At 39.7% G+C, this 20,113-nt stretch overlaps 2 protein-coding genes across 7 annotated transcripts in view; one reads left to right on the top strand and one right to left on the bottom strand.

Moving 5' to 3' along the window:
* Window positions 1-1,648: 1,648 nt before the first annotated feature.
* FBXO48 (F-box protein 48) lies at window positions 1,649-5,343 on the bottom strand. Of its 5 annotated transcripts, XM_070573843.1 has the most exons (5): window positions 5,195-5,311; window positions 4,355-4,469; window positions 3,819-3,962; window positions 2,667-3,324; window positions 1,649-2,145 (listed from the first exon to the last, which is right to left on the bottom strand). In XM_070573843.1, the coding sequence occupies exons 4-5, from the start codon at window positions 2,970-2,972 to the stop codon at window positions 1,984-1,986; spliced, it is 468 nt and encodes a 155-aa protein (XP_070429944.1). In that variant the 5' UTR covers window positions 2,973-3,324; window positions 3,819-3,962; window positions 4,355-4,469; window positions 5,195-5,311; the 3' UTR covers window positions 1,649-1,983. The 5 variants fall into 5 exon arrangements, with proteins under 5 accessions (XP_070429944.1, XP_008515193.2, XP_070429945.1 ...); XM_008516971.2 differs by lacking the exon at window positions 3,819-3,962 and having other exon boundaries at window positions 5,195-5,343; XM_070573844.1 differs by lacking the exons at window positions 3,819-3,962; window positions 5,195-5,311 and adding an exon at window positions 4,859-4,997.
* A 67-nt stretch (window positions 5,344-5,410) lies between these two features.
* Window positions 5,411-20,113, top strand: part of APLF (aprataxin and PNKP like factor) — a 90,647-nt gene continuing 75,944 nt past the window's right edge. Inside the window, exon 1 of one of the 2 annotated variants that reach the window (XM_008516970.2) lies at window positions 5,411-5,819. In XM_008516970.2, the coding sequence (XP_008515192.2) occupies window positions 5,724-5,819 (96 nt within the window). In that variant the 5' untranslated portion in view covers window positions 5,411-5,723. The remainder of the gene's footprint in view (window positions 5,820-20,113) is intronic. The other variant, XM_070573842.1, reaches the window with a different exon arrangement.

The following is a 20,113-nucleotide window of genomic DNA, read 5'->3' as shown; positions in this document are numbered from 1 at the left end:
AAAATTTATCATTAAGTTCCCAAACTTGCCTTTCAGTATAGACTGTGATCATAGCTTATAACTTATTACATAAAAAGTTATTTTAATGCTACAGTACTAAAAAACCAAACTAAAGATTCTTCATACAACTTGCAAAAGAATACTTAAAACTGATTGGGATGACCCAATAATTAAAAATAATAAGTGATACTTTTGGGTTACATTTATTTTCAAGTGTTTATTCAAAAAAATAAAATAAAACATTTCTACTTTCCTATTTTTCTCTTATACCTTTTGAGAAGACTAGAACAATTATTCATATATTAGCATTAATATTAAGCATCCCATACATCTTATGGGTTGTACTTTGCATTTCAATACAATCTTGTCTGCTAACAATATAGCAAATTATTTTTATTATAAATTCTGGGTGGGGCTAAAATAAATAATATAGAAATAATTTAACAAATCTTTATGGAATATCTACTATGTTCCAGGTTTGGGGAGCACAAAAATAAATAAATGGTCCCTACCATTAAGAAGGTTGCAGTCTAAAGGGGGAAACAGACAGATAAAAGAGACAATTTAAAGTAGCGTGATCGCTTTGAGAGTGGTAATGCACAAAGAACTACAGGAACCTTAAGAGGATCACTTAATCCAGAACAAGAGAAGTTAGGGACGGTTTCCAGGTCAAGATGATGAGTTTTAAAAAAGAGTTTACCAAGAAAAGAATTAATGGTGGGTGAGAGGAAGAACGCCCCCATAGAGGGAACTGCCAAATAGTCCTGGAGACTGCACTGGCCCCTTCCGACTCTAAGAAGATAGCGGGAGACAACCAGTCACCACCTTCGAGATCCAACAAAGGGAGTTTGTATAGAGTGGAGCATCTTTCGGATATTTGCCTATTTGTTAAATACTGGTTTCCTGGATTCTTATCTTTTGCGCTATAGAGCACACTTTCAGAAGAAAACCCCATACCAACTAAAATTCTTTGTAGGCACTTTTTCCAATGGTGCTGACCACAGATTCAGAAGGAACAATTTGGTATAGTGAGTACTAGATCATCTACTTTTAAGAAAAAGAGAACAAAACCTAAAGGTTCCCTGAAAACTATAAACTTTAACAAAGTCAGGTATATAGGGTTCTCTAAAATAATATTTTTCTTTCTTTTAAATGTGGAGAAAACAGAAAGGAGCTGCAAGTCCTTTGTCTCGGTTATCTACGAGTAGTACACTAGATGGTGCTGTAAGGCTGTCAGAAAGAAAGCAAGTTTTACCAAGAAAAAGAGTGTGGCAGTCCTGATGGCAGTTAAGTGTTCTGGAAACTTTCCATATATTTTCAGTCCCTGAGAGCAATTCCAGGTCTGTAGGCAAGTAACAGGACCTTAATCTCACAAGTTTTACCCCTCTAGTCAGATTAGTTTTAAACTAAACCACAAGTTTTTAAATACATTTTAAAATAGTTTCAATGTGTGACAATTCAACCTGATTCCACTGAAATGGAAATTTTTGTCATTGAAATAAAAATTTATTATACATTTAAAAATATTGCCATTAATTTCATTTAGGTAGTCTTCCTGTGAGCCTCGTTATGTCTACTACTTAATGAATCTCTAAGTCAGCGTCTTCAAATGGTTTCCTGAATTTTTAAATTATCATTAAGCAGAAAATGCCAAACTCTCTTATCTTTATTAAAGTACTGCAATATACTAATACAAACACATGAAATAATACATTTTGAAATCACTTTATCAGTATAGTATTTCTCATATAAATAACATTTCATGATTTTTCCACATTACAATAAAACCAGAAAAATATTTTTTACTAAAGTGCAAAATAAAAACAAAGCTTTACTTTTACATATTTTCCACTTAGTTTGCTTTTAAATTTTAAATATTAAAAAGGAGAACAAAAAAATGAATGGATAAAGATAGACTTTTTGCAACTTGAGTCTTTAGTTTTAAACTCTTGAAGTTATGAGATCTGTTTGTGATTTTTCTGCTTATCTTTCCAATTCCGCTTCTAGAATTTCCCCCCACGTATCTGCATCCATCGGGTACATGATTTTTTCTGGTAGGCTAACAGGAGAACATATGTTGCTGTATCTGCCGCTTAACCATTCATGTTTCACTTTACTCTTCTGATAATTCCTCAGTAGTATTACCTGAAAGAGGTAAACCATCATCGTTAAAGAAGGTAGTAGGTGGTTGATTAGTGAGTTTTCTTTGAAATTAGAGAAGCTGATTGACAGGTCCAAAAAGAAGACCAAGTATTTACATTAATACACACACATACTAATAAATGTGTCTGTGTGTGTATGCATGTGTGTGTGTATATATATATAGATAGATAGATAGATATAGATATATATATATATACAGAGATAGAGTGAACCACAGTTTGCTGAGGGTTTTGGATAAGGAGGGATGAAAAGAAGTAGCCACTTTCCTTCTGGTTAACAGAGAAAAATGCGTGAATTCAGGATGTAAAAACTGCAAAAGGATGGATGGGGGACAGTGCGGTTTGCAGGAAAAGAATAATAATTCAACTTGAATGCCAAAAGTCAACACACACTGGATGTCACTCTGTATATGGAATCCTACATCCTCCAAGCAGAAGGTAGAGTTGGCTCAAACCCACTGCCATATTGTCAAGAACACCGTAGACGACAAAGATTAAACGTACCCTCCAGGAATAACCCCTTTTCTGATCATCATCTATTTCTCTTTGGCACACAGCCCGTACAGTCAAGCAATGAGGTTTCCATAAGGAGTCGCTGTTCCTTATTGCGTAATTCCAGCTCCTGCATGCCACTGACGCTCTGCACAAACTCCGAATGTCCAGCTGACTGAAAATTTTAAAAGTAACTTCTGGAGGCAGCAGTTCAACAAAGTTATTTTGACTTTCTTTTTTTTCCTTGTCAGCATCCACAGAGTTCAATTCTATGTCAGAAACTCCTGAATTACTGTTCCTCTTGGAGTTTTTCTGCATAGCTTGATGTTTGTGTAAATTATATTCTCATATGTAACCTAAAAGGCAAAGTTTAAACTTAGTCTCTTCAGATCAGACTATAGATCCTACTCTGAGCCAGATACTTTCTGGGTATGATTTAAAGAACTTTAACTTTCTTGAGTTTCTCAATCTGCAAAATGAGGCCAGTGACGCTCTTCTTCCGTGTGTTCTTGCAAGGATTAACAGGGATGACGTGAAAAACATCCAGCCTCACACTGGCATTGCACGTGGGAAGCACTCAACACATGTTATTTCCCTTCTTCTTTTAAAATATTTTTAGTAAATGGGTTTGTTTCTAAACATTTATTTTTCTGCTCCCAAAGAACATTATCTAGAAAAGAGAAATGAGGAAAAAAAAGAGAAGTGATTCTTCACAGGCTATATTTTATTGAATTTAGTAGTAGAAATGACTATTGTGAGAATACATTCGATTCCAAACATTTATTAAAATACTTTTGAAAATGTGTATGATTCAATTCTATTGAACTCTTGAATATTTGTCTATGGGAACCGATGCCTTGTCATTAAGTTCTTCATCCACAATTTGTGACTTAAGCAGAAACCTGATGGCCTTTTAGTAGCATATGTAAGAATTGTTTATCCACTCGTATCTAATAGGTAAGAGCTCTCATTTGACACAAATACTATCTGAAATTGACAAGAGGTTGAGGTCCGGGTTATAGTGATACAAAGTCTCAACTATTCAATTCATTTATAAGATTAGTGTTTTAAAAATGGCCTCTTGAGGGGCCAGCCCAGTGGCACAGAGGTTAAGTTTGCACATCCGGTGGGCGGGGGTTCGTGGTTCCGATCTCAGGTGCTGACCTATGTATAGCTTGTCAAGCCATGCTGTGGTAGGCGTCCCACACATAGAATAGAGGAAGATGGGCACGGATGTTAGCTCAGGGTCCATCTTCCTCAGCAAAAAGAGGAGGATTGGCCGCGGATGTTAGCTCGGGGATAATCTTCCTAAAAAACAAAAAAGGGCCTCTTGAAGTTATCCTACATGCCAAGTTAATTATGAACTAAAGATAATAGTTACTGAGGCCATCAAGGAACAGTGACTTACAACTATAAACAATGTTTATAATTCAGGTAGGCATAGCATGTGACCAAAGATTTAAAGTCCAGTTTCAGCTAATTTACCTAAGGTGCATGGTATAGGTTTCTGCAATCAGCTGAAAGCGTGGAGCTATTTTTGCACATAAAGACAACTCATATTTACTTAAAATCAGTTTATTCCATTTTGCACTTGCTTTTCTAATAGGGGGTTCCGGTGCAGGAGCTGGGGTTTAAGACACAGCTAAATACTTCTGTTAACTCAGCTAATGACAATTTCCCTTTCTAGATGTGCTACTCACCTATATGTTTCTGGACTTGCCAAGACCACAGCTGCTCCCATTCATCTGTTTTTTACGATCCAAATTAGCTAAGGTGGTTAGAATTTTACTGTCCTAGTTCGACAGAGGACTTCCTCTTGAGGGTTTGGGGAAGTAAGAAAGTAAGCGGGTAAAAACGAGTTCGTGAATCAAGAGCAAGTTTTGCCACGCCCCCCCCCCCCCCCCAATACAAACCAAAGCCAAACTACCATATTCTTGAAAAGAATCTCATATTAGGAGAAAGTTACTGTGCATTTAAATGTTTGTTACCTCTCCCAGGATCTTACTGGGGAATAAAATGCGTTCTCCCGGTACAGTTACTCCACCGGAGGCAGATCAACGCTTTTGAGTATAATAGTCGGGGGTGCCTTGCGTGAAGTTCCTAAAATCCTATTAGGTACCTTTCTTCTAAGTCCAGTTTTGCCTGGAGCCTGAAAACCCTCTCTCTTCTGCCCTTTCTTCTTTATGAACATTTTGCTGAATTACCTCTCTAATTAGGTAGGAGCTCATCCCCCTTTCAGGTGTCACACAGAGGGAGGGGACTGGAGGCAGCGCAGACGGAGGGGCGCTGCCCGGTTCTCTGGGAGCCCCTACCCGGTCCGGACCCCGCAGGGGTCTGAGCCACCCTCCTTGCGTGCCTCGCGCAGGCTGCACCTGCCACAGTCCAAAAAACACCGGACACTGACACGTGAACAACGATAACGACCGGCAGCACCGACTGTCACCGCAGCGCGGGGCCGCTGAGCGAAGGCTGCGCTGGCGCCAGGACCGCGGCCCCGAGCGTGCCCATCTGACGTCTGCGGGAAGGGAAAATCCTCCTACCTCCTGGGCCGCAGCGACTTCTCCTCTCGCGATTTAAATCCTGCAGAATTCGAATTTTTCCCCATGGTCCCTTACGTCCCGCCCACTCTAGCCCGGTCTTGCTGAGTCGGATTTCGCACAGGCGCAGAGAGGAGCGCGCACTGCCTTTTGGGATTGGTAGTTTTACCAGGGCGTCTCAGCTCGGCAAGGGACGAGAAGGAAGGCGCCAGAGACTACAAGGTCCGGCGTCCTCCAGGACGGGAGGGCGGTGAGAAGGAGTGGGGGAGTTAAACCGGGGCTTTTAAACAATAATTTTGAGCCGGCGTGAGGGGGGAATCCCAGGGTGCGTCACTGGTCGGAGTGAAGAGGCGGGGCTTGGACTTGGTTTTGGGTCTCCTGCTGCGCGGGGACTGGACGCAGTTGAGCGGAGTCTTTGCTTCCCCTCCCCCTGTGTTTTTCCGGGCGCCGGCGTAGGTCCCGCGCCTGTCCATGGAAGGCGGAAACGGCCGCGGGGTCCATCTCCTTGCCAAGGGGTCTGATCCTCGCCGCCATGTCTGGGGGCTTCGAGCTGCAGCCGCAGGACGGCGGCCCCCGGGTGGCCCTGGCGCCCGGGGAGACGGTGATCGGCCGCGGGCCGCTGCTGGGAGTAAGTGTGGCATGGGGCTGGGCCGGACCCGAGAGCCGAACGAGGTCCTTGCAGGCTCCCGAGGCCCCACTCCGCGTCCTGGCCCGATTCCCCATCACGGCGGCCCTGCCTGTCTGGAGTTTAGAAGTTTGGGGGCAGCTCGTTTTACAGTCACGTTGAATCAACTCACCAACGTTTCCTTATGTTGCCTTTAAAAAGCACTGACTTATGTTATCATCATCGTACTCTTATCCAGGACTCGGCAAACTGTGGCCATGGGTCCAAATTCAGCCTGTTTTTGTATATGCCCACTTACTAAGAATGGATCTTAAATTTAAAAATATAAACAAACAAAAAACCTCTTAGCTCTTTAGAGAGAATAATTGCTGCAAGGGTTGAGGATATTGCCTCTTGGCCTGACAAGGCACAGTATCTGTACTAGTATCTGGCCCTTTGCAGAAATGGTTTGCCAACGTCTGGTCTTATCTTTTTTTGTTTGTGCAATTTACACCTTTCGCCCTCCTTCCACCCGCTTCCCCTCTGGTAGCCAGCAATCTGCCTTTCACATAAGGGTGAGATCATGGTATTTGGCTTTCTCCGTTTCACTTATTTTGCTTAGCATGATACCCTCAAGGTCCATCCATGTTGCAAATAGCAAGATTTTATCTTTTTTAATTTTTATGGCTAAGTAGTATTTTATTTTGTGTGTGTGTGTGTGTGTGTGTGTATATATATCACATCCATTCATCCGCTGTTGGACGCTTGGGTTGTTTCCAAGTCTTGGCTATTGTGAATAAATGTGAACGTAGGAGTACACGTATCTTTTCGAATTAGTGTTTTCGTGTTCTTTGGATAAATACCCAGAAGTGGAATAACTGGATCATGTGGTAGTTTTATTTTTACCTTTTTGAAGAACCTCCATACTATTTTCCATAGTGTCTGCACCAGTTTATATTCCCACCAGCAGTGTATGAGAGTTCCCTTTTCTCCACATCCTCTCCAACACCTGTTGCTTTTTGTCCCATGTGAGACGATCTCTCTTTGTGGTTTTGGTTTGCATTTCCCTAATAATTAGGGATGTTGAACATCTTATCATGTGCCTGTAGGCCACCTATATATCTTCTTTGGAAAAATGTCTGTTCAGATCTTCTGCCCATTTTTTAACCTGGTGTTCTTTTGTGGTTGTATGAGTTCTTTATATATTTTAGATATAACCCCTTATTGGATATATGATTTACAAATATCTTCTCCCAATTGGTAGGTTGTCGTTTTGTTTTGTTGACGGTTTCCTTTGCTGTGCAGAAGCTTTTTAGTCTGATGTAGTCCCATTTCTTTATTTTTTCTTTCATACCCTTGCCTGAGGAGATGTGGTATTCAAAAAAATGCTGCTAAGACCGATGTCAAAGAGGGTATTGCCTATCTTTTCTTCTAAGAGTTTTATGGTTTCAGGTCTTACATTCAAGTCCTTAATCTGTTTTGAGTTAATTTTTGTGTATGGTGTAAGATAGTGGTCTACTTTCATTCTTTTGCATCAGGCTGTCCAGTTTTCCCAACAGCATTTATTGAAGAGACTTTCTTTTCCCCATTGTATGCCCTTGGCTGTTTTGTCAGAAATTGGCTGTCCATAAATGTGTGGGTTTATTTCTGGACTTTCAGTTCTGTTCCATTGATCTGTGTGTCTGTTTTCCTGCCAGTTCCATGCTGTTTTGATTACTACAGCTTTGTAGTAAATTTGAAATCAGGGAGTGTGATGCCTCTGGCTTTGTTCTTTTTTCTCAGAATTGCTTTGGCTATTCAGGGTCTTTTGTTGTTCCATATAAATTTTAGGATTCTTTGTTCTATTTCCATGAAAAGTGGTATTGGCACTTCGATGGGGATTGCATTGACTCTCTGGATTGCTTTAGGAAGTATGAACATTTTAACTGTTAATTCTTTCAATCCAAGAGCATGGAATATCTTTGCATTTCTTTGTGTCTTCTTTGATTTCTTTCAACAGTGTTTTATAGTTTTCATTGTACAGGTCTTTCACCTGCTTGGTTAAATTTATTCCTAGGTATTTTATTCTTTTTGTTGCAGTTGTAAATGGGATGATATTCTTGATTTCTTTCTGCTATTTCATTATTAGTGTATAGAAACGCAATGGATTTTTATATGTTGATTTTGTACCCTGAAACTTTACTGTATTCATTTATTATTTCTAATAGTTTTTTGGTGGGTTCTTTAGGGTTTTCTATATATAAAATCATGTATCTGCAAATAGTGACAGTTTCACTTCTTCCTTTCCAGTTTGGATCTCTTTTATTTCTTGCCTAATTGCTCTGGCTAAGACTTCCAATGCTATGTTGATTAAGAGTGGTGAAAATGAGCATCCTGTCTGGTTACTGTTCTTAGAGGGGTAGCTTTCAGTTTTTCATCATAGAATAAGATGTTAGTTGTGGGTTTGTCATATATGCCTTTACTATGTTGAGGTACATTCCTTCTATCCCCATCTTATTCAGCGTTTTTATGATAAATGGATACTGAGTCTTATCTATTGCGTTTTCTGCATCTATTGAAATGATCATGTGTTTTTTATTCTTCATTTTGTTAATATGATCTGTCACATTGATTGATTTACAGATGTTACACTATCCTTGAATCCCTGGAATAAATCCCACTTGATCGTGGTGTGTGATCGTTTTAATGTGTTGTTGTATTCGATTTGCTAATATTTTGTTGAGGATGATCTTTATCTTTTCTAGAATAATTTCTTTTAAACTTTTGGCCCTTTTTATGGGACTCTGTGGTCCTTACTTTTATTGTAATAGTCTTTTTCAATAATATCAGTAGCTAACCCTTATGTAGTGTGTAGTGTTTCAAGCATTGATTTAAAGTCTTTACATATACCGACTTCTTTAATCCTTTCAAAGCCCTATGAGTTAGGTGCTCTCATCATCCTCATTGTTTAGATGAGATGATTGACCCATAGATTGGTTATTTAAAGGGCACACGTAAGTTTTTGGACACACAGTGTCTTAAGTTCTATATTCTCCACCCTCTTTTGGATATTTAGGAGTTAGAAAATTTGCCTGTAACATTCAGGAATTTTGTAGATCTCTCCCTAAATACATATATATTCTTTCGTAACATGCATCATATCTTGTTTAGTGCCCACTTTGTGCAGCACAGTTTGCAGACCCTGGCACTGTGGAGCGTACAAAGATGAGTGAGACGTGAGTCCCTGCCCTCTAGGAGTTTTCTCTTGGACTGTGGAGACAAACCTGCGTAAGTGAACTAATAGCAGGGAGTAAGGAGTGTGGAATATTATCCTGATTAACCTCCAGTGTCTAAATGGAACCACTGGTGTTAGCCTTAGGACCCTCCTCGAAGCAAGAAAAGGAGTGATAGTTCAAGTTTGTGATGGGGAAGCATGTCCTAAAGGGGTCTATGTGTATGTGTGTGTATGTACATGTATGCGGTAAGGTTATTGAGAAAGTGGAAGTTCACCTGCTGTTTATTTTTTTGCTGGATAAGTAATTACTTAAATGTTTAAATAGCATTCTGTTACTTTTCTCCATAGTTTATTAACCTATACAAACATTTGAAGGAACTGCCTGGGAGGTTTTCCTTCTCTTTCTCTCTCTTTTCTCTCTGTATCTCTCTCTCTCTCTCTCTCTCTAAGTTAGAAATTTAACAGAGTATGCGCTTCATCCAGAAATGACTAATGAGTTTTGATTTGCTTGACAAGTTGTATCACCAACACAGAATCATGTGAATCTGGTTAAAAGATCGATGTATTTTGGGCCTGTGTTTTATAAACGTGGCAACATGTTGCAGACTCTTTCATTATTTTGATCTTTGTGTTACAGGCTTACTAATGTGAGATGACTTATTTGTTTTCTGTTGTTCCTGGTAAGGAGTAGAAAGTTAATCAATTATCTGGTCAGGATTTTGCTTTTCCTTTTCAAATAATCATTCAGTGATAAGATTCTCTTGCCAGGTTTGGCAGATATTAGAAGTGGTTATGAACGATATCCTAAATGCATTGAAGGAAAAATTGGAAGAACAAACAGATCACCTTATGGTTTTTAAGATTCTGGAGCTGAGAGACACGTGTGTTTCTTCTCTGCATTTGTTAAAACTCGACAGGAGAGCTGCTGTTTCAAACGATAGCAATACTAAGGATGGGTTTTAAGCTCCCTTACTTAACTAGCATGTGTTTTGGAGACAACTTTCACAAACCTTCATGGCCACACAAGTACGAAGGTTTGTAATTCCAGTGTGTAAAACAGTCATGGTAGTAAAACAGTTTGACAACGAGAATGTCTTTATGCCTCTACAGTGGCAGGAAAATACTTGTCGATAAGAGAGTGCGGTGAAGTTTACTTTTCTGGCGCCTTTTGCTTTAGTGTGCATCATCAGCAAATCCAAGGTCTTTAGTTACTTTACTAGGTTGTAATTCTGTTTTATGATCTTCACCAATAAGTAAAAGGTTCTACAGCAGGATGAGTCTCCAGGGAATTATCCAGGGTGAAAACAGTCAATCCCAAAGGTGACATATTGTATCATTTCATTTATGTAATGACATTGAGGTGACAAAATTATAAAAGTGGAGAACAAATTAGTGGTTTCCAGGTTTAAAAAAGCGAGGAGAGGAGCAGGAGGGAATTGGGTATGGCTGCAAAACAGCAACGTGAGGGATTTTTATGGTGATGGGAATGTTTTGTATCTCGACTGTATCAAAATCAGTATCTGGTTGTGATCCTGTACTGTAGTTTTGTAGGATGTTACTGCTAGGGGAAACTGGGTAAAAGGCACCAGAGGTCTTTCTGTATCATATCTTTCAACTACATGTGAATCTACAACTATCTTAAATAAAAAATTTAATTAAAAAATATTTTATAATATATACAGCATCTCAAGCAAGAGTACCTTTAAACCTAATTATTTACTTTATGGTTTTCCTTTAATTCAAGCTGATTACAGGGGTCAGCCCAGTGGCCGAGTGGTTAAGTTCAAGCACTCCACTTCAGCAGCCCAGGGTTTCGTGGGTTCGGATCCTGGGCGTGGACATGGTGCTGCTCATCAAGCCGTGTTGAGGCGGTGTCCTACATGCCACAACTAGAAGGACCCACAACTGGAATATACAACTATGTACTAGGGGGCTTTGGGGAGAAGAAGAAGGAACAGAAAAAAGAAGATTGGCAACAGATGTTAGCTCCAGTGCCAATCTTAAAAAAAAAAAGCTGATTACACTCGAATGAAAACTGCTGTTTCTGATTTCAGATTTTCCTTATTTTGTTTTGATAGCAGGAATTATATGACACATTTCTTTATGATCTGTTTTCCTCCAAGGAAGTAGAACAGCACCAGGTATCTAGTGAGACTTCCTAAAGGCAGATGTAATTGAATCGACTGCTTTAATGAAAAAGAGAAGCGGCCCGAAGTTGGGGATGGAGATAGTCATGGACTGTAGTACGGACTCTTCGGGGGGCATCAGTTCCCCACTTCTAAGAATGCTGTAAGCACTCCCCAAAGTTTACACAAAGTAACCACTCCCTAGCCTGGCAGCTTTGGACTGTCCTGCTTGTTGCAGAAGTCGACATGCTGTCCTGGAATGCTGGTGCTACCTAGTCCAACAAGATTTGTCCCTAGGGGTGTGCCGTATATTCCTAGCTGCTGGGTTTTGCCCCTTCCTCACTTAATTATTGAGTCTAGTGCAATGCCTGGCACATAGTAGGCCTTCAACACACAATCTATTCCTTTTCCAGCTCTCAGCCTCTTACTCTTCCAACTCTCAAAAAGAGGCTACTTGTAACTTAGGTGTAAAAAGGATATCTTAGAGTTTTGAAGTGAATTTAAACATAGTAAAGAAGCAATGCTTCCAACTGCTGAAGCTTAAGGATCAACGTTCATGAAGGATTGTGTTAAGATTTTTCCAATTTTCTTGACCAGTAATTTAGTAAATTCAGAAAATAGTTGATAAATGTATACTATAATCTGATGGGAAGGATGAAAGAGAAACAAGTCCTTGCTCTCAAGAAACTTGCAGTTTTGTAGGTGTGAGAGGCATAGAAGCAAGTAAACAAACAGTGGTTACAACCTCAAATGGAGACTGGAGCCAGGCAGGCACCTTGGTTGAGTGAAGTGGGAGGGAGTAAGAAAAACAACACAGGGACAATGATGAATGACAGCAGTGTTATAAGTGACAACTGCCTTAGTATTGGGGAGGCCGCTAGGAGAGGGATCTGTGATATAGTCCCTGCTACTCACCCCCATTCCCACCTGGTAACAGTGTCATATCATTTTTTTCAAGAGCACTAAGAAATCTGGGTTTTTAGATATAACCTCTGATTTTTAAAAGGTTGCATTTAAGGGCTGGCCCCGTGGCCGAGTGGTTTAAGTTCGTGTGCTATGCTTCGGCGGCCCGGGGTTTCACCACTTTGGATCCTGGGTGCGGACATGGCACCGCCCATCAGGCCAGGCTGAGGTGGCGTCCCACATAGCAGAACCAGAGGCACTCACAACTAGGGTATACAACTGTGTACTGGGAGGGGCTTTGGGGAGAAGAAGAAGAAGAAAAAAAGAAAAAGAAAAAGAAAAAGGTCACATTTAATTAAAAGTTTTGTTTCAATACCATGAGCCAAACAGAAGGATGTTACATGATGCAGAGAGGTATAGGAAGGAACCCACAATTAAGATGACGGGTCAGAGAGGGCTTCAGGAACTCAGTGACTTATGGAACTGATTTTGAAGTGTTAGGACAGAATATTGGTAGGTGGTGAGTGGGAGGTTGGGAGGGAAGGGCCCATCAGGCTAAATGAATGTATGATTTAAGTCTCCAAGATTCAAAAGTATATGGCATATTGGATAATTAGATAAGTGCCACCTATCTTGTGGGATAATCACATTACATCAATGATCCTGTTTAACTTTTACAGACATTGCTTTTATGGTATGTATTAGTTTTGTTTTTTTTTAAGAAGATTAGCCCTGAGGGGCTGGCCCCGTGGCCGAGTGGTTAAGTTCGCGCGCTCTGCTGCAGGCGGCCCAGTGTTTCGTTGGTTCGAATCCTGGGCGCGGACATGGCACTGCTCATCAGACCACGCTGAGGCAGCGTCTCACATGTCACAACTAGAAGGACCCACAACGAAGAATATACAACTATGTACCGGGGGGCTTTGGGGAGAAAAAGGGAAAAATAAAATCTTTAAAAAAAAAAAAAAAAAAAAAAGAAGATTAGCCCTGAGCTAACATCTGCTGCCAGTCCTCCTCTTTTGCTGAGGAAGACTGGCCGTGAGCTAACATCCGTGCCCATCTTCCTCCACTTTATCTGTGGGATGCCCACCACAGCATGGCTTGCTGAGCAGTACCATGTCTGCACCCAGCATCCAAACTGGCGAACTCCGAGCTGTTGAAGCAGAACGTGCACACTTAACCGCTGCATCACTGGACTGGCCCCCATGTTGGTTTTTTTTTTTTTTATAGGCTTTATTTTATTGAGCAGTTTTAGGTTCACAGCAGAACTGAGCAGAAAGTACAGAGAGTTCCTGTATACCCTCTGCCCCCGTACACATACAACCTCCCCCACTATCACTATCCCGTACCACAGTGGTATATTTAATGAACCTATATTGACATGTCATTGTCGCCCAAGCTCCATGGTTTACACTGGGGTTTACTCTTGGTGTGTGTTCTACAGGTTTTGACAAACATAGTGACATGTGTCCACCATTGTAGTATCACACAGAATGTGTCCACTGCCCTAAAAATCCTCTGTGCTGTATGTTCATCCTTCCTTCCCCTCCCAACCCCTGGCAACCATTGAACTTTTTACTGTCTCCACAGTTTTACCTTTTCCAGAATATCATGTAGTTGAAATCATAGTGTTTGTATATGTAGACTTTTCAGATTGGCTTCTTTCACTTAGTGATATGTGTTTAAAGTTCCTCCATATCTTTTCATGGCTTTTTAGTGATGAGTAATATTCCATTGTCTGGATGTTCCACGCTTTATCCGTTTACCTACTGAAGGATATCCTGGTCACTTTCGAGTTTGGGCGATTATGAATAAAGCTGCTATAAACATACATGTGCCCATTTTTGTGTGGATGTAAGGTTTCAGCTCATTTGGGTAAATACCAAGGAGTGCCAGTGCTGGACTGTATGGTAGGAGTGTGGTCAGTTTAGTAAGAAACTACCGACTGTCTTCCAAGGTGACCATACTTTTTGTATTCCCACCATCAGTGAATGAGAGTTTCTGTTGTTCCACATCCTCACTGGCTTTTTGAGTTGTCAGTGTTTTGTATTTTGGTTATTCTAATAGGTGTGTAGTGAATTACTTTTCATATATATATTGATTTCTAAATCACCATATTATTGTCTCCCATATACTACTCAACCTGAATATGCCATCCTCTCACCTATCTCCATACCTCTATCTGAGCTCCTTTTTCTGGTAATTTGATTTTGTATGAAATATCTCAGTATCCGTATTTTTAAAATCTCTGAAGATGATTCTTTTGCAGAACCAGAGTTGAAACCCACTTTTAGACACACTAAGTAGAACGCTTGACACACATCAGGTCTTTAAGAAATGTCTGCTGAACCGAACTAAGAAAGTAAGTATTTGGAAACTAATTTACCAAAGTCCCACCTGGGGATTTAAACTCGGTTTTGTCTTCCTAAGCTCTGCTGATGTTTTCACTCACTATGTTACCTCTCTTACACTAATGCTGAGGGTGACTTTCTCATATTTGTACAGCGTTCATAATGCAAGCAGTATTGCAAGCCAAACAGGTTGGGTGAGGTGAAATTTTATTGGCATCGTCAGCACAATTCTGTCATATTGGCTAACAATTCAGCAACCTTGAACTAGGAGCTCAGAAGCTATTGGATTTGACTTTTTAAAATCTAAATGATCCATGTTTCATCAGTATTGTGGATTAGATAGGTGTTTGTGAGGTAGCCTAATAACCTAATTACTATTTACAGCGTTATTCTTATGGGAAAGTATATTCACAAGTTTCAAAGACCACTTCACATCCAGTATATTAATAACCTTTTAAAGAGAGCTTATTCATAAATTGGAGTCTGACTAGAGAGCCTCTGGCCAAAATAAAATTCATTTCCTCAAACTTGTCCTTTCTTAATATCAGAAATTGGACTTTGGTACATTGCAGGTGCAATAATGTTAAATATTATGTATCAACTAACTTTCGCTCTGTTGAGGACTAGGATTGACATCATCTAGTATTCTTTGTGGTGTCTCAAGTGTTGATGACTGAGCTCTGGATTGTGTGCTGGGCCTCATACAACTGGGAAGCACTTTAGATAAGAACATTTTATGGTTTGTCGACTGGTTTACAGTAACTAGTCTATTCAATTTGGGTCTTAGTTTTAGATTTTATTTACTTGCCACATACACACACAGTTTAAAGAGAGAATTTTATGCAAATTATGCCTAAAATAGATGCCATGTTTCCTTAGGTTTATGTATTTTCTCATAATACAGGCTCAAATCCCATACCAGATGATTTTCTATTTTTCTCTACCATGAAAGTTTGAACTTAGCTACTTTTTAGTTTTCTGTTCTTCATAGAGAATACTAGATAATCTTGTGTGAAAGCACTGTAAATTATATTGTATAAGAAAATTTTTATTACCTTAGCCCTTGGAGTGTTATGTAGTTTATACTAAAAAAAATAAACAAACCTCTTCTTCTCTGTTTTTACACTCACAGGAAGCAGGCTAAATGGGAACATTTAATTCATGAGATATATTATACCTGTCTATGATATTCAGAAATTTCTCTAGGAAAACATTTCAAGAAAAATTAACGGGTGTTGGTTTTTCAGTAAATATTGTATATAGGCAAAAATGAATGAAAGGTACTATTCTGTTCTATCTATTTCAAGATCCGGTAGCTTTTCTGCTTTTACTTTATTCAGGTGTGTTTTTTATTTTTAGAATTTTGGAAATAGTAAGCAAATAAGTCAGAGACCTTGATTCAAAACATCTAAGCATTTCTACTGGAGGCATAAGAAAATCTTCATTTTGTTTGATTTCAGTAAATGCCCCAAATATTTGACAAACAAATCACAAATAGTTATGTTTTCATGTCTTCATCTTTTCTTCTAGCACAAAACTTCATGTCTTAAATATGGAGAAGGGACTTGTACGTACATGAAACATTCAATTCAAAACCAGAAAATCAAAGACAAGGGATCCACATTGTATCAACACAAAAGTGTTATGAAAGCAAGAGAACCTTGTCCTCATTTAAGAAACAATATGAAAAATTCAAGTAAAAAGGACTTTTTCTATGGTATCTGAAGAAAAATTGCTATCATTTTAGCTGTTGCTGACGGAGAAGAGGAGTGTTTTCAGCGTTGTCCTTCAGCATGCATGCTACTACTCAGGGTTTCTTTTCTAAGCTCCTGCTGTGTGCTCTGCAGTGCTTTTAATATTAAAAAGTGTTCTTGTACTTAAATGTTCAATTTAGTTAGCTTTTCTGTTTTCTACTAGTCCTCCTCTGGCTGAACATAAATGAATTTGTTATTAGATGTCTAGTATCAATATAACAGTTGTTAATGTGTATTAACTATAACTGCTTTGGCTGCAAGTAACAGAAATGTGACAAATAGCTTAATGAAATTGATTTTTCTTCTGTAACTTCTGTGACTTCAGGAGCAGTCAGTCCAGGGCTGGTGCAGCTACGCAAGGCACAGGCTTTTCTGTGCTCATCCTTGGTCGGCCTTTGCAAGTAGTTTTCATGCCTCTGGTCATAAGATGGCTGCTGTACCTTGAGGTGTCACATTTAAGCAGGAAGAAAGGAGAAAGGCAGAGGGCGAAAGGTGCATGCCAGTTGAGCCTATCCCTTGTTATCAGGAAGACAATAATCTTTCCAGAAGCTCCACCTTGTTTTGTTTTTGATTTTTGTTTGTTTTTTTTTTGAGGAAGGTTAGCTCTGAGCTAACATCTGCTGCCAGTCCTTCTCTTTTTTGCTGAGGAAGGCTGGCCCTGAGCTAACATCCGTGCCCATCTTCCTCTGCTTTATATGTGGGATGCCTGCCACAGCGTGGCTTGATAAGCAGTGCATAAGTCTGCACCCAGGACCGAACCAGTGAACCCCGGGCTGCCGAAGCAGAACGTGGGAACTGTGGGAACTTAACAGCTGTGCCACCAGGCTGGCCCCTCCACCCTGTTTTAAAATGTAGATTTTGTTGTTTGGTTCAGGTGTGGTGAGGCCAACAGATGAGGAGATACTCAGCGTTGAAAAGATAATTTAATACAGTTCCCAAGAGAAAAAAGAGCACACCGTGCCCTGCAGGGCCACATGAGGTCGGGTGAAGGCAGAGAGCTTAGGCAAACTGCAGGAAAACCTTTGTTCTGGTTTTCTCAGGAATGAATGAGCAAGGCAGGGCAAGCAGGTTTAGGATGGTCTCGTGTGAATAATTCTGTGGGGCTCTGGGCTGTAGATGCTGCCGCTAGTAGTCAGATGCCTAGCGCTGGGGTGATTGGGGCGGTGTGAGAGCCAGGTGAAGCCGTGATTGTTGGCAGGGCTTTGGATTGGTTCGTTTGCAAATGGAAGGTGCACTTGCCGGTAAGATGGGTACTGTCTGAGAATCCTATGACTCTGAATAGGGTAGTCCTTCTAGTCAGCAAGGCCCCACATATCAAAGCCTCAGATATAGACACTAGAAAATTGGTTAATACACATTCCCTCTTATATCCTTTGCTGGAACTATGTCACTTGGCCATCCATAGCTACAAGGAATTCTGGGCGTTTGGATATTTTTAACTGAGTATATGGTTACCCTAAATAAAGTTGGATTAATATTAGTATGAAGGAATAAATGAATAGATATTGATTAAGCAACTAGAAGCATCTGGTACACAGTGTCAGTGTGAAGAATTAGCATCTAAAACGTATAGGTGTATTTTAAATCATGAGTTGCTAATTCAAATGCCTGCAGAGGCCAGGAGTGCGATAAAGAGTGAAGTGGGCTCCGTGGAAGGTGATGGGAGTGCTGGGGACTGTGGTGAGGTGGAGGCACATATAATCTTCAAAGTGAAAATTTACAGAAAGCAGTGGGTGAGTGATTTATGGTCTATTGGCTGCCAGTTTGTTGTGCCTAGTCTAAATCAAAGAAATTTTTTTTTAATTACATATAACTAATACAAAGAGCCTTGTTAATTTTACGGCAAAGTCTATATATAGAATTACACTTCTTTTGTCATGTTATTTAGCAATCATGTACACAACATTTTTTAGATAAGTTGATGATAACCCTTATAAGTAGCATTTTTGAAATTTTAACTATTTTTCCCTCATCTTTTCATTTTGAAAGATTTCAGACCTGTAGAAAAGTTGAACAGTACAATGAACACCTATATATCCTTAACTTAGGTTAATTAATGGTTAACATTTTGGCACATTTATTCTCTCTCTCTCTCTCATACTTACCTACACACACACACACACACAAATACGTATATATATATACACACACACACAATTTGTTTTTGTCTTTCTCCTGAACCCATTTGAAAGTACATTGCATGCATTATGGCACTTCATCCCTAAATATGTCAACATGTTTCACCTAAGATCAAGGGCATTTCTATGTAAGTAAAATATGTGTGTGTATATATATATTATATATATAACATATATATAATATATATATATACTATCACATGAGCAATTTGTATTTGTATAATAAATTTTAATATTCCGTGTTCAGTTTTACCCAACTTCTCCAATAATGTCCTTTTCAGCATTTTTTAAAAAACTTAGGATCCTGTCAAATATCTTCTTTAATCTAGAACTGTTGTTTCGTGGCATTAATGCTGTTAGGTCTCCAGGCCAGTTGTTTCATAGAATGCCCACAGTTTTGATTTGTCTGATTGTTTCCACATAATTAGATTCAGGTTAAACATTTTGAGCAAGAATAGTCCATAGGTGATGTGGACTCAGCAGCATATCAGGAGGCCCAGCCATCAGTTTGTCCTGTTGGTGATGATGTAAAGTGTGGTTGCTTGGGGAAGATGGTGTCTGTCAGACTTCTCCAGTGAAGACACTTCCCTTTGTGAATAATCCGTGGAGTGGTGCTTTGAGATGTCACGAATATTCTACTTCCCATCAAGCTTTCGCTTGAAAGCTGGCATCCATTGATCCTTTACTGAGCCAAGTATTACATTGGTATTACAGAATAGTGATTTCCTGGTTTGATCGTTTCTTAGACCTTAGCTGGCATTCTTTTATAAAGAAAGGCTTTTCCTCCCAGCTCTAGCCCCAGCCCCTTTCTTGAGTTCAGTGTGAACTCATGGATTATTTTTGTATTCAGTGTGCTATATTCCATTATTATCATTATTCATATTGATGTCCAGATTGTTCCCCATGTTGCTGGCCCTCTGAACTGCTAGATGTGAGAGGCATTGTCAGCACTTCCTTCTCATGGTGTGACTTCTTTTCTAGGAGTGATATTGCCTGTGCCCCACCACCCCAGGTTCTCACTCCCTCTCTTCTCTGGTCCTCCCACTTGCTACCTGACTTTCTCTCTCAACGTAGGTCCTGACGCTTGATCTTCTGCATTTGGTGTTTCTTTCCCCTCTTACATGTACATTAGAGTTTGTGGCAATCTGTCTCCTAGTAGTGCCGATATGGGATATAGGTGGTTTTATTTGCTCTATTTGTTGATCTCTAATTTTTTGGAGAATGCGTGGTGCGATTAAAATTTAGGTGGCTATAATTATTCGACAGGAAACTGGAATTCCTCGATTTTAACTTTTTGGATGGCTCTCTAAGATGCGAAATGTCTGACTTTCACGTGAAGTTTTTATTTAAACCTGGTGACTCTTGATAATCAATCAGTAAACTCGGGTAAGCCTTTAGTACCCTTTTTGAACTATGCTATGCCATTTGTCCCTGCTCTCACTAGCCTCTAGCCAGTGTACTCTTTGAGTCCTTGGGTTTCTTTGCTTTTCTGTAGGCTTTCTCTTCCACTTGCAGACCGACATCAGTCTTTTTTTCCCCGTCGTCATGGCACTGCCTACTCAACCCTATCCACTTTATTATCTGCTGTGAATAGAGAATTGGGAATTCAGATAACATGTCTTGTTAGACTTGGGTAAGACATTAGAATAAACAGGAACTAATGAAAACCTGAAGGCCTCTTTCTCAGAAAGTCTACTTGCTTCTTAAATAGCTATTCTGCCTATTTCCAGTTCTTTAGTATGTTCTAGTTTAGACAGTTAAGCTCATGGTAAATAATTTACAAAATGATATTTTACATGATGATAGTGAGAGAGTTAGTACAGTGTTAAGAGCAA

This window comes from Equus przewalskii, chromosome 14 (genome assembly GCF_037783145.1).
Source record: "Equus przewalskii isolate Varuska chromosome 14, EquPr2, whole genome shotgun sequence".
In the NCBI taxonomy this organism is placed as follows: Eukaryota; Metazoa; Chordata; class Mammalia; order Perissodactyla; family Equidae; genus Equus; species Equus przewalskii.
Note: the sequence above shows the minus strand (reverse complement) of the source record. Positions and strands in the feature narration are given on the sequence as shown.

Bases quoted from the DNA above. Each gene is read 5' to 3' on its own strand.
- FBXO48 (XM_008516971.2), bottom strand. From the start codon at position 2,972: ATGCAGAAAAACTCCAAGAGGAACAGTAATTCAGGAGTTTCTGACATA. The intron at 2,146-2,666 runs GTACGTTTAATC...TACCTCTTTCAG, and splicing joins AAAGGGGTTATTCCTGGAGG to GTAATACTACTGAGGAATTA.